Source organism: Budorcas taxicolor, chromosome 11 (assembly GCF_023091745.1).
Source record: "Budorcas taxicolor isolate Tak-1 chromosome 11, Takin1.1, whole genome shotgun sequence".
Taxonomy (NCBI): Eukaryota; Metazoa; Chordata; class Mammalia; order Artiodactyla; family Bovidae; genus Budorcas; species Budorcas taxicolor.
The window spans coordinates 161,971,503-161,993,177 of NC_068920.1; the positions used below are offsets into that span (position 1 = coordinate 161,971,503).

Sequence of the window (21,675 nt, forward strand, 5' to 3'; positions counted from 1 at the left end):
AGAGGAAGTGGCTCCGTGGGAGGACGCTGACATCTGGGTCTACTCTCTGGGCTGCTGGCGGCGACGGCTGTGAAGATGCCCCGTGATAACCATGCTCCTGGGATGGACTCGCAGCTCCCAGGCCGGTGGAGCCAGGGCAGGAGTCCCAGAGACGGGCAGCAGGTGTGGCCAGCTGCCGGGAGCACAGGGCAGAGTCCCCAGCGGAGGAGGTCCAGCCCCTGCAAGGGCACTGCCCGCCTTCAGAGGGAGTGATGGGGGTGGTCTACACTAGGCTGGCTGCAGGGCAGGGTGTTGACAGTGACATCTACCAGCCCCGAGGCACGGGGGCTCTGCCCCGGGGAACAGGCCTGTGGGTCCTTACCATACTCTCTGCCCCTGCAGGATTTCTGGAAATCCTTGCAGGGTTTCTAGAACCTTCTGGGTTCCACCTGGGGAAACCCCAGCGGGGGTTCCCAGGACTGCAGCTGGCCCCCCCGCTGAGCTATCTGAAACACCACCAGGTTCTGAGGAGGGAAACCTGAGCGGTCCGGGCGGCCCCACAGGACAGAGGGGCAGCCGAGTCTCCCTCTCCCAGACGCTCTGTCCGTGGCCCAAAGTGTTCAAGGCTGCGCCGCACCGCGCACGCGGACTCCGGGGCCCTTCTGACCCAGGGCAGTGTGGGGAGAAGACACGCCCCCGGCCCGCCTCACCCCCGGGAGAGGAGAGTCAGTCCCCGCGGGGCCCTGCCCCTCCAGCTCCCACCCTCCGGCTGGCGGGCCGTCGCCCTCGTGGGGACGGATTCGCCTCCCCCCGCGGCGCCACTCGGCTCTTGCTGGGGAGGGCCCGGGCCGGCCCGGCCCGTCACACCTCTGCCTCCCCAGGTCTGGACTTGGTCGCGGCGTGTCAGGAAGCCCAGCTGTACCCTCAGAACCCTGTCTCTCTCCTCCCGTCTGTCTCCTCTGGGTTCAGGACTCGGGGCTGATGTGGTCGATCCCCGGCACGCGAGGCGGCAACATGGGGCTTCCAGGTTCAGGCCGACTTTCCCTTCAAGCCCAACTTCCGTGGAGAATCACTGAAGTTCCCGTTTCCTGTTGCTGCCGGGCGGGCGGCGACGCGGGCGGCCGGCCTGGGTGGTTCCCGCGAGCGTCCTCCAGCAGCCGGGCGCTCTGGTTTCCCCGGCAGCGTCTCCCCAGCCCGCTAATGAGCCCCTGTTAGCGGTGATGAATGTAAATGCATTCTTTGTTATCCCTGCGAGATGGGGATTAGTGACATGACAGGACTTCTTGCTTCTGTGAGGAAGATACGGTGGTGGTGGTGGTTGTGTCTTTAATTCTGCAGCAAGTGGAGGAGTGTAGAGGTACCTTGTCTAAGGAAAGAGAAGGCTGCGGAGGGAAACAGCACAAAGCACTGAAGACTGAAGCTGCCAAGGTCTGGCTCCCTGTACGGGAATCGGAAGTGTGCGCTCAGTCTCCTTCGTATCCACCAGAAAACAAAAAGGAAAATAAAAACCAGAACAACGCTGCCTCTTGACCACCAGTGGAAAGGCCCCCTGGGTCTGTGTTTAGCATGCGGAGAGAGAGAGAGGGTTGAAGAGGCTGCGCTGCTGCCTGTGAAGATAGAGGAAGGGGCCTCCGGAAGCAGGGAAAGGCCAGGAAACAGACCGTCCCCAGAGAATTCCTCAGGAAGGAATGCAGGCCTGCGGCACGTGACTTTAAGACTCCTGACCTCCAGGACCGGGAGAGAAGAAATGTGTGTTGTTCCAAACCGCTGACTTTGTTTCAGCCATGATAGAAAACGAATAACTAGGCAATATCCCGAGATGCAAAGCCACAGAGGACTCGAGCGTCCAGTGCCCAGGGGCGGGAGGGCGCCCTAGTGCAGCGTCACCGGCCTCCCAGGCATACGTTCCCTCTGACCTAATCAGAAGCATCTGCAAACCTGCCCTGTCACAGGAGGGTGCCTTACAGGCTCACTGAAAGGCATGCAAATCTGAAAACCACCTATATATTTACTTTTCACAACTTTTTATTTTAATAAAAAAAACTCAAAGGTACAGAATGTCTCTAAAAAGAGGCAAGGAATTTCTGCCTCCCTTTGCCTGAGGTTTACCCCCCTGTCAACATTGCCTCATTGGCTGGTCACTGTCCCACTGTCTTTCTTTCTGAACCACGAAATGCTTTGTCAGGGAGAATTATACAAATTACCCACCCAGTCCGTGCGATGGGATACCATGCAGCAACATTTAAAATGACATAAACCTATTAACTTGTTATCTTATCCTCTCATTAGCGCAACAGATGTTTTCCAGAGGGCCAATTACCCCCATCCCCTGTCTCAACAATGGGGAAGCTGGGCTCGCTGGAGGGCGAGTGAGCTTGAGCAGGCGTTGGGCCTCCGTCCCTGCTGGCTGCCCCCACGGCCCATGCATATGTGCACATCCCAGCCCGCGCTCATGTGAACCCAACACTTGGGGTTTCTGTCTCCATCTCTCCACGGAGACGCCTGGGCCTCGTGGCTGCTGCGGGGCGGGGCGGGCACGCCGGGATCTCAACCAGACGGGGAAGCACCGGAGCTTGCACTGGCTGACCCTGTTGACCAGCCGGTGATGCGAACAGACTCGCCGGTCCGGACCATCGTGTCTCCCTCCTCTGATTGCCGCGCCCGGGGGATCCCTTTCTGCCCACCTCACTGGAACTTCACCGCAGGGTCCACGACACCTTAAGGAGGGCCTGGGGAGAGCCAGGCCAGGTCGTCCTCCCCAGGCGGGCCCTCAGAGCGGGGATCAGGAGCGAGCAGCCTGTTCAGAAGCAGCAGCAGGAGGAAGGAGCACTGGGCAGTGAGGGTGTCCCAGCCAACACGCGCACTGACTGTCTCCACGGCCCTCTCCTCCTTCTGGGTCGGCCTTCTTCATAAGTGCCTGTTCATAGTAGACGTGATGATGCGCTTGTGCTCACCGCACAGAGAAGCTACATACAGCCCTTTACACAAGGATGGGAGATGTGGGCGAGGAAACACACCGCCCCGGGGAGGAGCCCAGACGTGAGCCGGCATGCCTGTGGCCTGAGCACCTCGTCCCTTCTCTGGGGCTCATCTGTGGACTCAGGGAAACGGCAGAGAACAGGCTTGGATCGAGGACACACTTTCGGAGCTTAGGTCACAGAGGGGGTCTGCAAAGATGACCTGGTCCAGCCTCCCCTGAGGATCCACGGCAGGTCAGTCCTCAGGTCTGCAAGGCTGTCTGAGCCTCCTGGCTTCTGACTGCTGACCAGATCAGAATCTTGGCCCCTGGTGTTTTGGGACAGGAGGTGGTAAAGAGGTGGGCAGCTCTGGGCCTCTCCTGGCTCCCAGCTTTAAGTGACAGCGAGCATTCTTGAGAAAGAGGGCCACTTCACACCCTCAGTAAAATGCATTACGTTCACAGACTTTGCCCCCCAGCCCCCCATCGCTTGGAAGCCAGGATGACCAGCTGGGGAACAAAACCAGAGCCTTTGCCTCCCAGAAAGCCTGGTTTCCATTTCCTGGTGGTCTTTCCCAGTTGGAGCCCCCAGGTGCCCCATAAGCCTCACACAGAGCAGTCTCTCTCCAGAGCCTGGAAGGTTCTGGGAGTCACGGCCAGCAAGGCCTACCTGCTATCTCCTTCTCGAAAAATGGCTGGATCAAATCGCCGTATTTGCACTTGTCCGCCACGGCTTCTTTGAGCAGTTGCCCACAGCAGACTAGAGGAGAGAGGAGCAGAAAGAAGCCCGGTAAATTTTAAACAGAAGGAAGAACGAGAAGGAAAAAACAAAACAAAGACCCAGTGCTGCCTGCTGGGGGAAAAAAGGCCACTGAAAAAAATATAAAAGGGTTTTCTGAGTGTGGGCGTGTGTCCAAGTGAAAGGAAGTATCAAAAAGGAATTGGAAATAAAAAAGAAGCCGAGGAAGGATGCTGTGGAATGAAAAAGAATGCATTTGGCGAAGGACATATTAAAAATGGACGGTGTGGAGAAGACATAAGAAGGACTGTCACCACCAGAGAAGGACCCGCAGGGCCTCGACAACACCGGGGAGTACAGCCCGCGGCTCCGAGGGCTGTTGGGGGTGGACACACTCCGGCAGAGAACCATGTGGACCAGCGTGATGTCCACTTTCACGCTGTTATCACCCTAGAGTGTCCACGGCCCCCTGTGATGACGAGTCCACAGACACCATCAGGCTGTACAACAAAGGGACGCACAGGTGTCTTTCTGTCACGAGCAACTGCTGTGTCTCTAGACCCCAGCTGGGGCCAACACACAGGGCATGCCAGTTACCAAGCGTGGGAGGAATAAACACAGTTGCCCTCTCCTTGGCTATGAAAACCTTGGCAGCCAGCGCCGGAAGGGTCCAGCCACATTTTCATGAGTTGTTAATAGCACAGTCTTACTTTTCTTAACTTTAAAGCTAAGGACTTGGCCTCCTACGTTGAAGAAATCGAAATCCTAAAGTTAAGTGGATAAGGTGAATGTTGAGGATGACGCCCACCAAAGACGGATTCCTCTGAATGACATGTTAAATTCTGTGCAGCAGCAGCGACCATGTGCAGAGTGGCTGCGGCTTCGCTCGCGAATGAGGAGGCATAAAGGCAACCGAGACCTTTCCCTACACCAAGCACTGTGCCAGTCATGCTTGGTATTGTCCAGCCCTCAGGCTAACTGCAGCTTTTTAGGTAAGGAGAGGCGCTGTGTGCTGTCCTAGGTCACCAGCCAGTGAGTGGCAGAGCTGGGATTCAAACCCAGGTCTGTGTGACACCAAAACTAGGCTGAGCCTCCAGTTCTGACCAGGAGGGAGGAGCAGGTATCCTGTTTCCCTTCTGTCATAAAAAGCCATAAAACTAAACAAAACATACGAGGCAACTCTTTTCAGGCACTTGGTCAGCAGACACGCGGGGCTGTGATCCTTGAGAAAGGACACACACCGAGTGGGACTCACTCACCCTGGATTTCGACCTACGGGTACTGCCCATTCCACGGCCAGGGAGAAGTGGAACCCAGACACAGCAGGGGCACACAGCATTGGAGCTTGGGGCCTCGAGGCAGCTGGACTTTATAGGACAGAACAATGGGCGGGGCGGCGGAGGCAAGCTTGGGAACCTGCAGGAGGGTTCCCTGGAGTCACTGATCAATGCCAGACCACCCGTGTATCGGGCAGGCTCCACAGGGCCTGGGGGAGAAAGGCCACAGGGTAGCTGGGAACCGACAGGGGGTCTAACGGGGCAAAATGAGGCCGGCCTCTGAAGGCCAGGGTCAGAGACCTTGCTCAGCGCCGCAGACCCACGTTGAGACTCCAGGAAGGCCGTGCTTCAGGTGCGAGGATACACAGGCCCCAGAGGGAGCACACCTAATCCCACCTGGTGGGCGCGTGCTAAGTCGCTTCAGTCGTGTCCGACTCCTTGCAACCCTATGTGCTGTAGCCCGCCAGGCTCCTCTGTCCATGGGATTCTCCAGGCAAGAATAGTGGAGTGGGTTGCCATGCTCACCTCCTGGGGATCTTCCCCACCCAGGGATTGAACTCTTGCCTCTTACATCTCCTGCATTAGCAGAAGGGTTCTTTACCACCAGTGCCACCTGGGACACCCAGTCCCACCTTAACAAAGACTAAAACTAAGCCTCAATGAGGTCAAGCTGATCCTCCAGGAAACTAACTAACTGCCTGTTAGAACTCAGCTCTTTTTCATGTGATATTCTCAAAGCAGGACCACACAATCCAGACTCTGAAGAATGTGAGAACCACAATGTCCAGCGTATAATAAAAAGATGCTTGAGATCAAAAACAACAAACAAACAAAAACTATCAGGAAAATGTGACCCCTACAAGGGGAGACAACAGGTCATAGTATCATAGGTTAAGAGATCACATGGATGTCAGTATTTGCACATAAGAACTATAAAATGGCTATTATGAATATGTTTAAACTTGAAAAGATAATTAAAATGAATGAAAAGATGTGGAATCTCAGCAGAGAAATGGAAACTATAAAAAAGAACCAGATGGAATTTCCAGAACTGGAAAATACAATAGTCTTAAATGGAAAACATCACTGAATAAGCTGCAATCAGTGAATCTGAAGACATGAAAACAGGCACTAGAAAGCATTCACATTGAAGCAAAGAGAAGGTGGGGAGGGGACTGGGGGAAAAAAAAAGAATAAAATTTCAGAGAGCTGGAAGGCAAGAGCAAACAGTTTAACATACATGTAACTAGAGTTCCAAAAAGAGGAGAGAGAGGGAGGGAGGGATGGGGAGAGAAAGGGAATATTTGAGAAAATAATGGGAGAAATTTTTCAAAATTTGATGAAAAGTATCAACCCATAGATCCAAGACTCTCTGATATCCAAGCAAAAAGAACACAAAATAAACCGCACCTTGATACACTGCAGTTAAATTGTTGAAAATCAAACAGAAAATATTAGAAGCAACTAGGAGTGGGTGAGATGCTTTATATATATAGGAGAACAAAGATAAAAAATAATCTCTGAGTTCTCATCAGAAGCAATGCAACAAAATGCGTCAATGCAACAATGAAATGATATCTTTAAAGTGCTAAGAGGCGGGAAAACCTGTCAACATAGATTTCTATATGCGGCAAAAACATCCTTCAAGAACGAAGGTGAGATAAAGACATTTTCAGACAGATGAAAGCTGAACTTCACCAGCAGACTTGCACTACAAGGTATGTTAAAGGAAGTTATTTAGGCTGAAAGAAAAGGATGTATCAGATGGAGACTTGGATCTAAACAAAGGAGTGAAAAGTGTTGATTTTGAGTATATATAAAAGCCCTTTCCTCCCATCTCTTGAGTCAAAAAAAAAAAATGACTCTTTAAAGCAAAAATAATTACAATATACTGTAGGGTTGATGACATACGTAGGAGTGAAATGTGTGACTACAGCACCATGAAGAACCAGAGCGAGGCGAAGGGAAAGCCTGCTGTCAGGCTCTCCTGCTCCCCGGGAAGAGGCACAGTCTTAATCCAAGACAGACTGTGACGGGTACTGTGTCACCCCTGGAGCAGCCACAAATGAGACGGAGCAAGGAGATCCAGGAAGAAAGGCAGTGGGGGAAATAACGTGGCTTACTAGCAAACGTTTTTGACCAATCCAAAAGCAGGCAGGAAAGGGCGAACAAAGAACAAGGACCTCCCTGGTGGTCTGGTGGCTAAGGGTCCGCCTGCCAACACAGAGGACGTGGGTTCGATGCCTGGTCCGGGAGGACCCCACGTGCTGCAGGGCGACTAAACCCGTGCACACGTCCTGAGCCCAGGCTCTGGAGCCCTCAAGCCACAGCTAGAGAAGCTCACAGGCAGCAATGAAGACTTGGCATAGCCAAAAAAAAAAAAAAAAAAAAAAACCACCACACAAATAGAAGACAAAAAATCTGAATGGTGGACTTGAAACCAACCATATAAAAAATCACCTTAAAGGGAAATGGACTAAACACTTCCATTAAAAGGCAGAAAATGTCAGGCTGAATTTTTTTTTTTTTAAGCAGTTATGTGTTGTCTACAAGACACATATTTAGAATATAAGACACGGATAGTTCAAAAAAAGAAAGAATAGAGGTTATACTTATCAGACAAAGTGGGCTTGGAGAAAATGAGTATTACTGGAGAGGCAGAGGAGTGCTGCCTAGTGCTAAGGGGAGACTGCACCAAAAAGAGCCCACCCCACCCCCAGTGCACATGCCCCCCAGTGCACACACAGCTTCAGCTTTCAGGGCGCAGAGACGGGCAGAGAGAGAGAGAAACCTGCAGGCGGAGCTGGAGCTTTGAACGCACCTCTCTCAGCCACTGAAATGATACGCAGAGAGAAGTCACCAAGGACACGGAAGAAATGATCGCACCACCAGACACCTCAGCCTCACTGACACTCTAAGAGCACGATATTCAACAAAACCAGTGTATATATTCTTTTCAAGTGCACATGTATTTCACCAATATAGACATGTGCTGGGCTGTAAAAAAAGTCTCAATAAATTTCAAAGGGCTGAAATCATATAGGGTATGTTCTTTGACCTCAAGAGAATTAAAGAGACAAAAAACAATCTGGGAAATTCCCAAATATTTGGACAGTGAACAGTATACTTTTAAATAATGCATGGGTCAAAAAAAATGCAGATTAGAAAATACTTTGAACTGAATGATAAAACACAGCATATTAAAATTTTGTGAGATGCAACCAGAGAAGTGTTTAGAGATAATTGTGTAACATTAAGTGCTTATATTGGGAAAAGTGAAAGTGCTAAGTTGCTCAGTCATTTTGTCCGACTCTCTGCAAACCACAGGCTTCTCTGTCTGTGGAATCCTTCAGGCAAAAATACGGGAGTGGGTTGCCACCTCCCCTGGAGAAGGGGCTCTTTCCAACCTAGGGATCAAACCCGGGTTTCCCGTATTGCTTTGCACGCATTCTTTTTCCCATCTGAGCCACCAGGGAAGGCCCACTTCTACTAGGAAAGAATGGTTTAAAACCCCTGCCTGTAGCCACCTCACTCTACAATGTTCTAAGACAATACTGCAACAGTATCCTCTTGCTAGAGACTGGAAGCACTGAGGCTTCAGACACGTGTGACCTGGGGCTGTGCTGGGGTAAGCCCTGCCACCTCGCCTCATCCCCCCTCTCCCCCAGCTCAGCAGAGCCCACCTCCATCCTTAAGTGCCTCTTCTTTCTCCTGCACTTTCCCTGTGTACCAAATAAAATGTAGTGCATATCACAGGCTTGCAATGAGTAAAATTAACAGCATTTTAATAAAAGTCTTGGGACTTCCCTGGTGGTTCAGTGGTTAAGACTCTGAGGTTAAGACTCTGAGTTCCCCATGCGGGGGGCACAGGTTCAATCCCTGATCAAGGAACTTAAGATCCCATATGTTGCTCACCATGGCCCAAAAAAAAAAAAAAAACTTCATGGTTGTTTCTGGTTAGAAAATCCATACTCAGTGCAGGGGAAAAAAATCAGGACTGTGTAACACATCACTCTACAGAGATAACCAGTTTGCGACCTGGATGTTCCTTCAGACGTTCTCTGAGCACAGACTAACACACTTTTCTGAACAAAGATGAGACCATCCCCTCAGCGCTATCGAGTGACTGCTTTCCACTCCGCTCCCAGGTAAGAGCACTTCAGGGACATGGAGTCACTTCACAGGTTTAAAGCTGCCCACAGCTTACTTAACTAGCCCTCTTACGAACAGTCTGGGGTCACCTTTGTGTTTCATCACGCATCCTTCACATCTCTTGTTGAGTATCTGGGGGGGTGTTGCAGCAGAATAAAGTCCTAGGCATGAAATCACCGGGCCAAAGGATGAGCACGGGTCATATGTTAATCAGCAGTGGCCTTTATCTTACAAAAGGTTGTGCCTGTTTATATTCTCGCCAGCTACAGACAGGAGTCTTTCAATAAACCTTGTGGGAGTGAATGTGGCTTGTTTGTTCTGAGATGTTTTCCCACAAGTGAGAGGATCATAAATGCGAAAACCCAAGGGGATGGCGGTGGGGGGCCTGTGGGGGCAGAGCCGGCAGTTCCTGGAGCTTTGGGTGTAGACAGGTCTCGGCAGAGAGACCCCACCCGACAGCTCAGCACTTGCCTCTGCCAACCACAGGTCCCCTATAGCTAGTTTTACTGAAATCTCACGACATCTTGGGTTTCTCAAAAACACCTTTGAGAAATGTGAACTTTGAATCAGTCTCCAAATGCTCAGTTATTGAAATGAGCCCCAAATGACTCGTCTGCTACCAAGCAAAAACCAGCGTGAGTTTTTCTATTTTCTGTTTGGAAAACTCTAGGCAAATCTGACTTCTTTAAGAAAACAATTTAAATGAAACAACACTTTTCTTGAACGAACCTGTCTGCGTAAACAAGCTTTGGCCCAGTGACAATTATCTGAATTGGTTTGCACAATATTAAGCTGTCGCCTTAGTGTTTTTCAGACCCTCCCGCTGCCATTAAGGCTCTTCTGACTGTTTCTTCACGTGTCTTCACCTACCAGGAAGCGCAGGTGCGTAAATAAACCTGTGGGTGTGGCCACACGTAGAGTGGGGCTCATTCTTTACAAAGAAGTCATCCCAAACAGCAGCTGGAATTCTAGTCTTATAGTATTCTTAAGAGGTAAACACAGAAGGAGAAGGCATTATTTGAATAATTATACTTAAAAAAAAAAACACCACAAAACTTGGATACAAGAAAAGCACACCTTTTATCGTAAAGTATCCAGACTATTTTTCCATGCTAACCAAAATGTAATACTGCTATTTAGTCATTTTACTAAAACACTCACACATTACTATTTTCCCATACTTATCAGAATAAGCATTCAGTTCTCTACCTTCAACTTTTGTCATTGATTCCTGGCTGGGAATCTCAGTGGCTTTGGGATTTTAAGTTGGCGACCTAACTGAAAAGCATTCTTTATTCAAAGCCTGAGCTTTCTAGGGTGACATGTATATATCTGTGTGTTGGTATACGTGTATATCTATATGGTGTGCATGCATCATTAGGGGCCATAAGCGTGCAGATCTGCATATTTGGGGGTGCAGGTCTCACGTTGCCTGAGTAAATAAAGCAGAGGTTACTGCAGCTTCCGCAGCATCTGAAGTGGGAGGCGGTCAGTGCCTCCCATCCCTTCCCTTGCAGTATGTCTCCTACAAGCATCCTTTCTAGCCCTTTATCCTCCTGAAACCTGGATGGCATCCAAGACCACCTGGGACCACTCCAGGAAAGACCTGGAGAACTGATTTCAATATTTTCTCTCCTCCTGGTAAAATATTTATTGAAACTGTGCTGAGCAAGAAGCCTTCCTCTGGTTCAGAAATTGTCTGCCTGTAAGCACGCTGACCTGGGTTGGGGGAACCAAATGAGACTGGAGAAAATAAATAAACAGCAGGTCCACATTATGCAAGAACTCCGACTTTGAGGGGAATGGCAGGAGGCGGGAGGAGCGCCTCTGGGGCAGAGCACAGAAAAAACACCGAGCCAAAGGACATAAAAGACGAGGACCAGAAAACGGTCCAGCGCTTGGGGCTGCAGACATGTTACTATTGGTTAATGTTTTCATGGCCGTGTTCTTTAGGAGACAAAAAACCTTATCCCTGCAAAGATGGATTAACTGGAAACTGTCCGGAGCAGAGAGCAAGAAAGAGAAGTGATGCCGATCCCCTCACTGCTCCCGTGACATGAGAGGGCCTGGGAGAGCAGGACGCCGTGGAAGGTTCTAGAAGCGGCGCGGCACCAGGGCACTCACCGTTGATGAGGCCGTATTTCTGGGCCAGGAGGGCGGCCTGCAGGCTTTTCCCGCTGCCCACGGGCCCACAAAGCAGCACCCTTGGGGTGAACGGGGCATTGGATCGATGGCTGGTTTGGACGTAGGTCAGAGCTGGAATGAGAGGAGGGCAGGATGATAAACCAGGTTCCTAGAGAAAGGGGGCCAGCTCCCAACACCTCTGCGTGGGCTCTTTTAGCAACAGTAATTATTTCTCTGTTTTCAGCCCCGGGGAAACCCTCTGGGCATCTGCCAGGTGACCACAGGGTGAAGCTGCAGGGAAGGAGTTAACCTTCAGGTCTGGGCACCAAGGTGGGAGGGGACAATGAAAGGCGCAGAGGCCACCCTCGGAGAGCACACCATCCCGGGATTCCTAACACAGCGCGGGGTCAGCGCTGCCCTCTCAGTCCCTAGCGCTGCTGGGGGTACTGTTGAGGGCTGGTCCTGGGACATAGAAAACACACTAAACATTGGTCTGGGGGACGACTCTGGGGGTCCAGTAATTAAAAGTCCATGCTTCCACTGGGGGTGGGGTGTGGGTTCGATCCCTGGTCAGGGAAAGAAGATCCTGCATGCCATGCAGCATGGATGGCCAAAAAAAAAAAAAAAATCGTGCTGAGGTGTTTCTCAACTGAATGAAGGCTGAGCTTCAGCCTGAGGCTCGGGAACAGGCCGACCTCCCAGAGTCAGACACAAGCTTTGATAAACGCGTCAGGCCATGCGGGGGCCTGGCACACGGGGGACTTCTAAAGGCCTCTGGAATTGGTGGAGAATAAACTGCAGCCTCACTCCAGTGACACCAACTTTGTTTCGAGTCTCCAAAGAGGCCGCGATCAAACAGGCGTGGGCGGACGGAGGCCTGGCCCAGGGTGCCCTGGCATTTGAGGAACAAAGACTCAGGGGGACGGGGGCGAGGTGCCTGCACCATGGGGGGCACTGGATGCCAAAAGCTGCTGAACATCAAACCGGGTCCTCCCACTCGAGCGTGGAGGGGGCACCAGAGCGAGCTGGGCAGGCTGTTAAAGGGCAGCCACTTGGCACCTGGTGGGGTGGGGGGGGGCGGGGCAGCCCACCTGCTGAGGCCGAGGGTGGTACCTCCACCTCAGTCCCCCTTGCATCAAAAAGTGTCTCCCTCCCCAGCCCTGCCTCCTGCCAGGGACATGGACCATCCCCAGCAGGTGCCAGGGTTCCTGCAGGCAGCGTGTTGAGTCAGCCCTTCACCCAGGGTGGAACCATCAGAAGACAGGAAGGGGTCCCAGGGCACCACCCTGACACCTGGGACAGGTGGGCAGGGTCTGCCAAGCTCGGGCTCCTGACATCCAGGGGGCTCCCTGGCCCCTACCCACCAGGTGCTGGTAGCACGCCCCCTGGTGGTGACAACCGCAAATGCCTCCCAACATGCCCAGGCCGGGAAGCGCACAAAATTGGAACCTACTGGGGTGAGTTCACTGGGCAAATTTTGAAGTCTCAGATCTTTGTGGGATTTTTTTTTTTATTGGAAGGTTCATTAGCAATACTACAATTCTTCTCGGTCTTGGAACTAAAGGCACAGGTAGATTACTAGATCTTCATGGTTAGGATGATAACCTGCCAAGCTAAACTCTCTGCGGGCCTTGTCTGATCTGGTCCATGCACCGTCCCCCAAGGGAGGGCTTTTCTTGTCTGCATTGTGCAGAGTTGGCAGTGCTGGGGCCATTCTCCCAACCCCACTGCCAGGGGTAACACTTTCCACCAGCGAGACCAACCCAGGAGACAGAGATTCCAGCAAGGCTGTCTTTATCCTCAGACCTTCCAGGAGCCAGCCCATCTGAAGAGCACAAATACTACAGCCAAAGCAGCCTGCTTACAAATGATGCTTAATTTACAGTAAATAACTAAGTTAATTAGAAGTAATGATCCCCCAGACAGTCTCAACATCTAATTATTCTTTTTAAAAATATGTGGTTGCTGGATGCACTGCAGAGAGATTAAAAAAAAAAAACAACACAGAGAGAATTCTGCATTCCAATTTTCAGTTTATCTCTCTGCATTATTAATTAATAATAATTAATATTCAGACGCTCACATTTTCATTCACAATTCCAGGCATGAATTCTTTATGAACGATCATATGAACTTTTAAATTTAATTAAGTAATTTGGAAGTAATTAATGTGTAAATTCAGAAGCATGGCATGAGATAAACGTTGTGGTTGTTTATCTTCGGAGTGCAGTGTTTGCTACTAAAGACCCTTCCGAGATGCAAAATCACTGGAAATTTACAAGGCGTCTGTAAGCCTGGCATTTTTCAAAGTAGCATCACCCTGCAGACACCCCCCTCGTCCACTGACTCCCCTTCAGAGATCGAGGCTGTGCCGCTATCTGCTCTCCTGGTAAAGCAAAGACACCCGCTGGCAGGTGGGGGCTGGCGGTACTAGTAGGAAGCTCAGAACCACCTCCCCTCCAAAACTAAACGTCTCTGGAAGAGATTTAAGAGGATATACCAAAAAAGGGTGTTGTAAGCTGTCAGGTGTCTTAAAACCCCTGCAGTGCTATTTTTATCTTCTCAGGCACCCAGCATCACACAGAAGGGGCTGACTGGGTGTGAAGCTCAGCAAGACGTTTTTTTAAAACACCAGGGTAATTCCCGGACTGTCCAGTGGTTAAGACCCTGCGTTTTCACTGCTGAGGTCTAGGGTTCAATCCCTGATCAGGATACTAGGATCCCCCTAAGCCACACGGTGCAGCTGAAAGAAATAAAATAAATAAAAGGAAAAACTAACCTAAAAATAAAAAATGATTATGCAGCTGCCTTCAGTTCAGTTCAGTTCAATCACTCAGTCGTGTCTGACTCTGCGACCCCACGGGGTACAGCACTCCAGGCCTCCCTGTCCATCACTAACTCCTGGAGCTTGCTCAAACTCATGTCCGTTGAGTCGGTGATGCCATCCAACCATCTCATCCTCTGTCGTCCCCTTCTCCCTCCGCCTTCAATCTTTCCCAGCATCAGGGTCTTTTCCAATTAGCCAGTTCTTTGCATCAGGTGGCCAAAGGATTGGAGTTTCAGCTTCAGCATCAGTCCTTCCAATGAACATTCAGGACTGATTTCCTTTAGGATGGACTGATTAGATCTCCTTGCTGTCCAAGGGACTCTCAAAGGCTGCTTTGGGGGAGAATTATTCTAATTTCCTTGTCTTTTGGGACTGGATGTTGAATCACGATGACAGCAGTGCCTGACACTTAGCTGTCCCTCTGCACCAGCTCCTGGGCTCACGGCTGCGATGCCTGCTGCACAGGATCTCACACAGCGCAGCCTCACCTAAGCCTGTGAGGAAGGATCCATCTTTGTTCCCATTTTTGCGATGACAAAACTGAGGCCCAGAGAGATTATGAGAGTTGCCACAGATGGCACAGCTGATGTGTGGTGGGGCTGAGGCTTGTTCACATGTCACCTGGCCCTGAGGTCTCAATGGCCAGACCGCCGGTCCCCAAACAGGCCTGTTTCAGCCACTTTCTGGGAAACTGCTGTGAACATCTGGTGCTGCCCCCGAGGCAGGGCTGCGCCCGCGGGGGGCTGCTTCCGCTGTCCTTGGTGGGCTCAGGGCCCCTGATGTGTATTTGTTGCTGTTGTTTGTTTTCTTGTGGTGGGGGGGGGTTGGGTTTGTATGTTTGTTTATTTAATTGTTTTACATTTTCTCTCACTCCTCCTTGATCCTCAGAGCAAGATTTCTTCTTTTTTCTTTTAAAGACTTTTTATGTGAACCTTTTTAAAAAATGTATTTATGTATTTATTAAATATTTATTAATTTAATTTGGCTGCTCCAGGTCATAGTTGCACCATGTGGGATCTAGTTCCGTGCCCAGGGATCAAACTCAGGCCCCCTGCACTGGAAGGCAAAGTCCCAACCACTAGACCACCAGGGAAGTCCCAGGGCAAGACTGTGCGCTCCTTGCCCTCCCACCCCGTCCCCCACCTCTCCTCACTCCACTGTCAAGTCCGATGACCACTCAGGGTGTAGGGTATGAGCCCAGGGTCTCTGAGGGGGACGCTCTTGGCGTCCCCATGCTTGTTTCTGGGCAGGGGTCCTGGGTCACCCACGACTTGACTCCCCAACTCCCAGGCACACCCCGGACGCTGCCAGATGAAGTGACGCAGGGACAAGACGAGTGGAGGGGCCATCTGGGTTTACCCTGGTAGAAGACGTCCACACAGGGCTGGTCGGCGCTGATGACCTTCAGGATCTTGGGGTACGAGGGGAGGATCCTGACGATGTTCCTGTGATACTCGAGCAGCTTCCGTGCCGTCTCCCCCTCGGAGATGCCTGCAGGCACCATTAGTCGGTTCTGGATTTCCAACTCAGGGGGCCAGTCGAAGGTGGTGTGATAGATCTCTGCCGGAGAGAGGGACGCAGTTAGAGTCACCCGCCCGTCCTGGAAGCAGAGCCTGCAGGTCCCAGGGACGCCTGTCCGCCCCCCGGGTCCGCCCACCCCAGCGGTGGCTTCAGCCTGCTTCCCCGTTGCTGCTAGCAATAAACCAATGAGGATGCTGGGGCGAGGGGAAGGGCGGCGCTGGCCTTCTGAGTGCTCACTCAGTGCCAGGCACCCACCCGCAGGCTCTCTGCCTTCTCACGGGGAGCAGGTCACAAGGCGACGCTTGGTGCTCTCAGCCTCAAGTCCAGGTGAGAACACCGACCCTGGGACACTGGGCAGCCCCGCCCACGTCCCACGGCTAGAAGCGGGCAGGGACCTCAGTCTGTCTGCTGCCCAAGCTGAGAGGGGTGCTCAGTGAGGGGTAGGGGCTGTGATTAGGATCTGAGACCTCTGAGATCCCACGGGGGTGGGGCAGGCGGACGCAGGAGGAGACCGCCATACCTCCAGTCTGAGGGTCGATCCTCTTCCCCAAGTTTCTCTCAATCAGGACGGTGTCTGGAGCGCTCAGCACGACTGGGCAGAGAGGAAAGAAGTCAAACCAGACACAGTGGGCAGCGGGACACTAATACACCCACCACTTCCACCCCATCAACCCCTTAAGAGAGAGGCCAGAACACAGACATGGAATCTCAGGACAGAGGTCGCCCACGTGTGAACGCTGCCTGCCGCCCGCCGTCAGGGCCACCACCTGCGACATCCCTGTACAGAAGGCTTCCGCCACATTCGGGGTTATTTCCTATAGGGAGCTTCTCAGTGGTTTCCAGTCTCCAGTGGCTTCTCAGAGGTTCCCATGGTTGAGATCGGGGGCTTCCTGAAACAAGGAATCTCCAGGGTCAGAGCAAGACCCCAGGTTCCTCAGCACAAGCCCCGAGTGCATTTAGCTCTTGGAGAACTCAGCTGAGCGGTCCTCCTGGTTCCTGCCGGGTCACAAGCCCATCAACCCCGCTGCTTGGATGCTGGCGCCTGGGCTGAGGGTGGGCACTGGGGAGCCGCTGACACAGCACAGGGTGGGCACTCACTCTTGGGGTCTGCAGCTCTGGTGGGCGGGACTACTCACTGACGTGTCTCGGGGAGATGCCAAGGGTCTGGACCGTCAGAGCCTGCTCCCGCGTCTCAGGGATGCCGTCCAGAATCCAGCCCTAGAAAGAGCATGAGGAAAGAGGCTCACCTATGCTTACTTTTCAGACTGGGGGGGCAGTTATTATAAAAAGAATATTGAGGCTTCCCTGGTTGGTCCAGTGGCCAAGACCCTGTGCTCCCAATGCGGGGGACCCAGGATCGATCCCCGGTCAGGGAACTAAGACTCTCCATGCCAACAACTAAAGACCCAGAGGCCGCCACAAACACTCAGCACATCCAAATAAATAAAGAATAAAAAAATTTTTAAAGGGATATTGTATCATACGTTTCTGAAAAACTGGAACTTCTAAGAGAAAATAAATGTTTCTGATAGCCACACCAACCTTACTTAACAATCCCTCTCATAATATCACATTCCCTTCTGAACCTGACGTTTGTAATGAAAGTCACAACATAGAGATTTTCTGTCCTGATTTTTTGTTTCCATCCCACGTTATAACCACACTGCATTTTTTTTCACATTGACCCACCTCTTCACTGGCCATATAACGTCCCACCGGTGAGCTGTTTCACTTACTGAGCCATGCCCCATGACTGGATATTTCACCCACTGACCATTCGCACTGTTATAAATAACACTGTAAGGAACATCTTTGTGGGTGGCTCTGTCCACATTTTGGATTATTTCCCAAAGACAGCTTCTCAGATGTGAGAGGCAAGGAACCATCAGGGGCAAAACAAAAGCCCACGAGTCCTGGAAGAACAGAACACCAGGAGGCCTGAGTCCAGGTTTCTGTTCCTAGCGAACTTGTTTTAGGGCTGAACTTCTTCAGGCACCTTCTTGGATCAGCTGCGGAATCGGTTTAGAAGATTTATTTTCATGAACCCTTTCAGTCCAACTGTGAGGCTCACACACGATTGCTGCACACGATGTGGAAAATACTACAGGGTGGAAACAATAATGCTTGCCGCTGATTGACACCACCAACCCACAACTAGCCACTGTTAACACTTTGGTGCATTTCCTTCCAGGCTTCACATACGGATATCTTTTTTTTCCTGGTTCGGGGTGGGGAAGGCAGTAGAGGGAGGAAAATCACGTGTACATACCATTCTGTAATCTGTTCCTTTCATACAGTGAGAACACTTCATGCACACTTTCCCACATCACAGAATTCTCCTCTCCTGGGAGTTTTTGCAGCTGCCAAGCATTGCATGAATTGACCTGCCAAATGCTAATGAATCACATACTGCTGCTCATTTAGTTTCATTCCACTACTTTAAAAAAAAAAAAAAAAAAAGGAAACAAAGCCATTTATTAGGGACTTTCTAGTGGCCCAGTAGTTAAGACTCCAGCTTCCACTGCAGCGGGTGCAGGCTCAATCCCTGGTGGGCGAACTAAGATCCCACATGCATTTTGGTATGCACCCCCCACCCAAAAAGACCCTGATACATTTCTAAAAGTTGATACCTTCTTTTATCATTTTTGATACATTTTGCCACACCAAGCTACAAACTTGCCCGTCAGTTTCTGAACCCAATGGCGGATCACCTGTTTAGTTTCCCTGCATCTTGGTCACTGTAAGGCTCTATCTCAGGGAAAATCTGTCCAGCAAGACAGCGTAGTGTTGCTGTTTTAATTTGCATCTCTTAGAGCACTAATGAGGTTCACTATATTTTCCATGTGTGCACTGGTTATTTGAAATTGCACTTTTCCAAAATGTCCATTCATGCCATCTATTCACTCTGCCCTTGGGGTTTTATCCTCTTATTTGTTCACAAGAGCCCTTTACATATGAAGAATATTAACTTATTTTGGCAACTGCTACCAAACATGGCTGAGTGACTTCACTTTCACTTTTCACTCTCATGCATTGGAAAAGGAAATGGCAACCCACTCCAGTATTCTTGCCTGGAGAATCCCAGGGACAGAGGAGCCTAGTGGGCTGCCATCTATGGGGTCGCACAGAGTCGGACACGACTAAAGTGACTTAGCAGCAGCAGCAGCTACCAAACAAAGTGACCAACATTTTCCACAGTTTGGCTTTGGCCTTTTAATTTTGTGTATGTGCTTTTTAACACATTAGTTTATGGCCAAATCAATCAGTGCTGTTTTCTTCAGATTCTGGTGTTGAGTGGATGTATAAAATGGGCCTTGTCACTGTAGAAGCTGGTAAACATTCACCTGCATTTAAACTGTGTTTTCTTAACAGTTTAATTCTTTACCCTGAAATAGTATATTTAATAGAGCCGCATTTTTCTTTTCTTCAAAAATGATGTGGGCCTGACCTAATCCATTTTTATGTGGATTTCCAACTCTCCCAGGGTCATCTATGAAACAGCCTGTCCTCTTCCCTCTGTTGGTTTAGTAGCTAAGTCGTGTCTGACTCTTGTGACCCCATGGATAGCTGGCCAGGCTCCTCTGTCCATGGGATTTTCCAGGCAAGAATACTAGAGTGGTTGCCATTTCCTTCTCCAGGGGATCTTCCCGACCCAGGGATCGAACCTGGGTCTCCTGCATTGCCAGTGGATTCTCTACCAACTGAGCTGCAAGGGAAGCCCCTCTTCCCTCTAAATATAAAAAAAATTTAACACAGTCTACATGTTGGTGTGATGTTGGTTCTGGCATCTTTCTTCCTGTAGACTCTTGTGTCAGACTCACACTGTTTAAATTACTGTTGTTTTATAATTTATTGTTCTATCTAGTAGGAGATGCTCCTCCTTCATTTTCTTTTTCTTTTTTTAATTTGTTCCTCCAGGTAGACAGAAGACTATTTTGTTAAGTTCCAAAGATATAAATTCTACAAGGTTGGGAATGACATTAAATATAGAGATTAATTTATGGAGGATGGACATTTTTACAATATCAAGTCAAAACATCTTCCTGGGAATTCCCTGGTAGTACAGTGGTTATGATAGAGCTCTCTACCTGACAGGGGTCCAGGTTCGATTCCTGGTCAAGGAACTAAGATTTTGCAAGTCACATGACAAAAAAATATATCTTCCCATTTGTTTACATTGTTTTTCTCTTTTTTTTATATCCCCCAATAATATTCACATTAAACAATTTCTAGAGTCTTTTCAAATCCCTTGAGCCTAGAGTTATACATGTGTCTCAGTTGCTCAGTCATATCCAGGTCCTGTAACCCCATGGACTGTAGCCCACCAGGCTTCTCTGTCCATGGGATTTCCCAGGCAAGAACACTGGAATGGGTTGCCATTTCATTCTCCGGGGGATCTTCTTTACCACTGAGCCACCTGGGAAGCCCTCACATATATACTATTTAATGCCCTCAACGTGATGGTCAGATAAAGCAAGATTTGGAAGGGTGAAATAAAGCCACAGATTATCTCAGGTCTCCCTTCCTTTCGGGGAGGTACAGTAGAAAAGCATAGCTTTATTCATTCACCAGGCAAGGGGGGACATAGTGGGCTCCTGCCTCAAAACACTGTGTCCCCCTTAGATCTCCATTCTGGGGCGAGAGGCATCAGGCAACCCCAAGCGGATGCCCAGGTTTCTGACGCTGGCTCCCAGAAGGGGGCTCCCCCCTGCCACAGGCCCCGCCCTCTCAGCAATTATAAGAACTTGGTTGCTTTAAGGTCAGAGATGGACTGATGGGATAAACTCAGACTCAAGGTCACTTGTAACTCATAACACCTTTCTTTAAAAAAGGGCGAAAGGGTCACATTTCTTCAATATTGAAATATTTAGGCTCCAATAGCCTCAACTGACAGTTAAAAAAAAAGCTAAACAAATTTACAGAGTAAAGAGTGTTGGAAAAATCAGGCACGCTTTCATTAATTTCTTAAATTATGCAGGAGAACACGCAGCCACGGAGGCCCTGGATTCTAGAACTAATGAAGCAAAAGTGAAAAAAAAAATGGAAACCAAGATTTTTAACAGCCTTTTGCTCCCTCAAGTCCTTGTTATAGCCAGCCAAGTGTTGGCTGCAGCTCTTAAAAAAAGCAAACCTACATATGTACGCACCCTATAGGAACCAGGAGGTGTGGGGTCTGAAACCTGCCCCCCCAACTTACGGTTCTGGAAGCCAAACCCAAATGCTCTGAACTTTGGCTACATTGAGACCCCTTCATTTTTTCCATATCTGGAAGAGCGGGAGCTGGAGCCCACTGACCACTTCTTCTAGGACCGGGGAGGATAATTCTGTTTCAAATCCCGGTTTTGAAGCTGAAAGAAGGGTGGAACTCCGCCTTCACTCAGCACTGAGAAAGACCTCCGCTTTTAATATTGCATTACTGAGCAATCATTATAATCTCACCCATAAATTTGCAGCTGATATCAGTATGTGGTCCAAAGCTTTTAGAACTATTCAGGGGAACAGCTCTCTCCGACTGGAGGAGGCGGGCCTTCCAATTACACGGGGAAAGTGCAGCTAAGTGAGGAACATCTTCCTCATTAGCTGGCCTTGCTCGTGCGTCATCCTGGTGCGGACGTGACATTTAAGGAGGGAGAAGGCGGGGGGCGGGGGGCTCAAAGCGAATCCCAGGCCACCTTGGCTCTCCGAGTCTACGCTTCCAGACTCAGGGAGATGGTCCAATCACCCAAGGTGCAAAGAAACGAGGTCCCTGGGGGACACACCTCCTTCCCCTTCCCCATCATCCTTACGTCTCAGCCGGCATGCTGCTTCCTCAGAAAGGCCTTCTCTGACGAGCCAGTCTTAAGGAATCGCCCAGTCACTCTATCACGTCATCTGTTGACCTCTTAGGGCGGCACCCACACCCCGCTAGTCCCAGCCTCAGCTCGCCTGGGAAGGAAGGCCACAGTGCCCAAAGCCTCTACATCAGGGAGTGTGGCTTGTGGAGCGTCCTCAAGATGGAAGCCCCAGGTTTCGTGCCTGGAAAAGACCTTTCCCAGCACTCTTCCCCGCTCCCCGCTTTTTAAAGCTGCTTATTCATGTGGCTGTGCCAGGTCTTAGCTGC

The 21,675-nt window shown here is 50.3% G+C and overlaps 1 protein-coding gene across 3 annotated transcripts in view; it reads right to left on the reverse strand.

The window, feature by feature from the left end:
- Positions 1–21,675, reverse strand: part of AK8 (adenylate kinase 8) — a 155,320-nt gene that overhangs the window by 68,427 nt on the left and 65,218 nt on the right. For all 3 annotated transcript variants that reach the window (XM_052649437.1, XM_052649435.1, XM_052649436.1), the window contains 5 exons: positions 16,712–16,793; positions 16,096–16,167; positions 15,414–15,614; positions 11,228–11,359; positions 3,606–3,695 (listed from right to left, as the gene is read on the reverse strand). In XM_052649437.1, the coding sequence (XP_052505397.1) occupies positions 3,606–3,695; positions 11,228–11,359; positions 15,414–15,614; positions 16,096–16,167; positions 16,712–16,793 (577 nt within the window). The remainder of the gene's footprint in view (positions 1–3,605; positions 3,696–11,227; positions 11,360–15,413; positions 15,615–16,095; positions 16,168–16,711; positions 16,794–21,675) is intronic.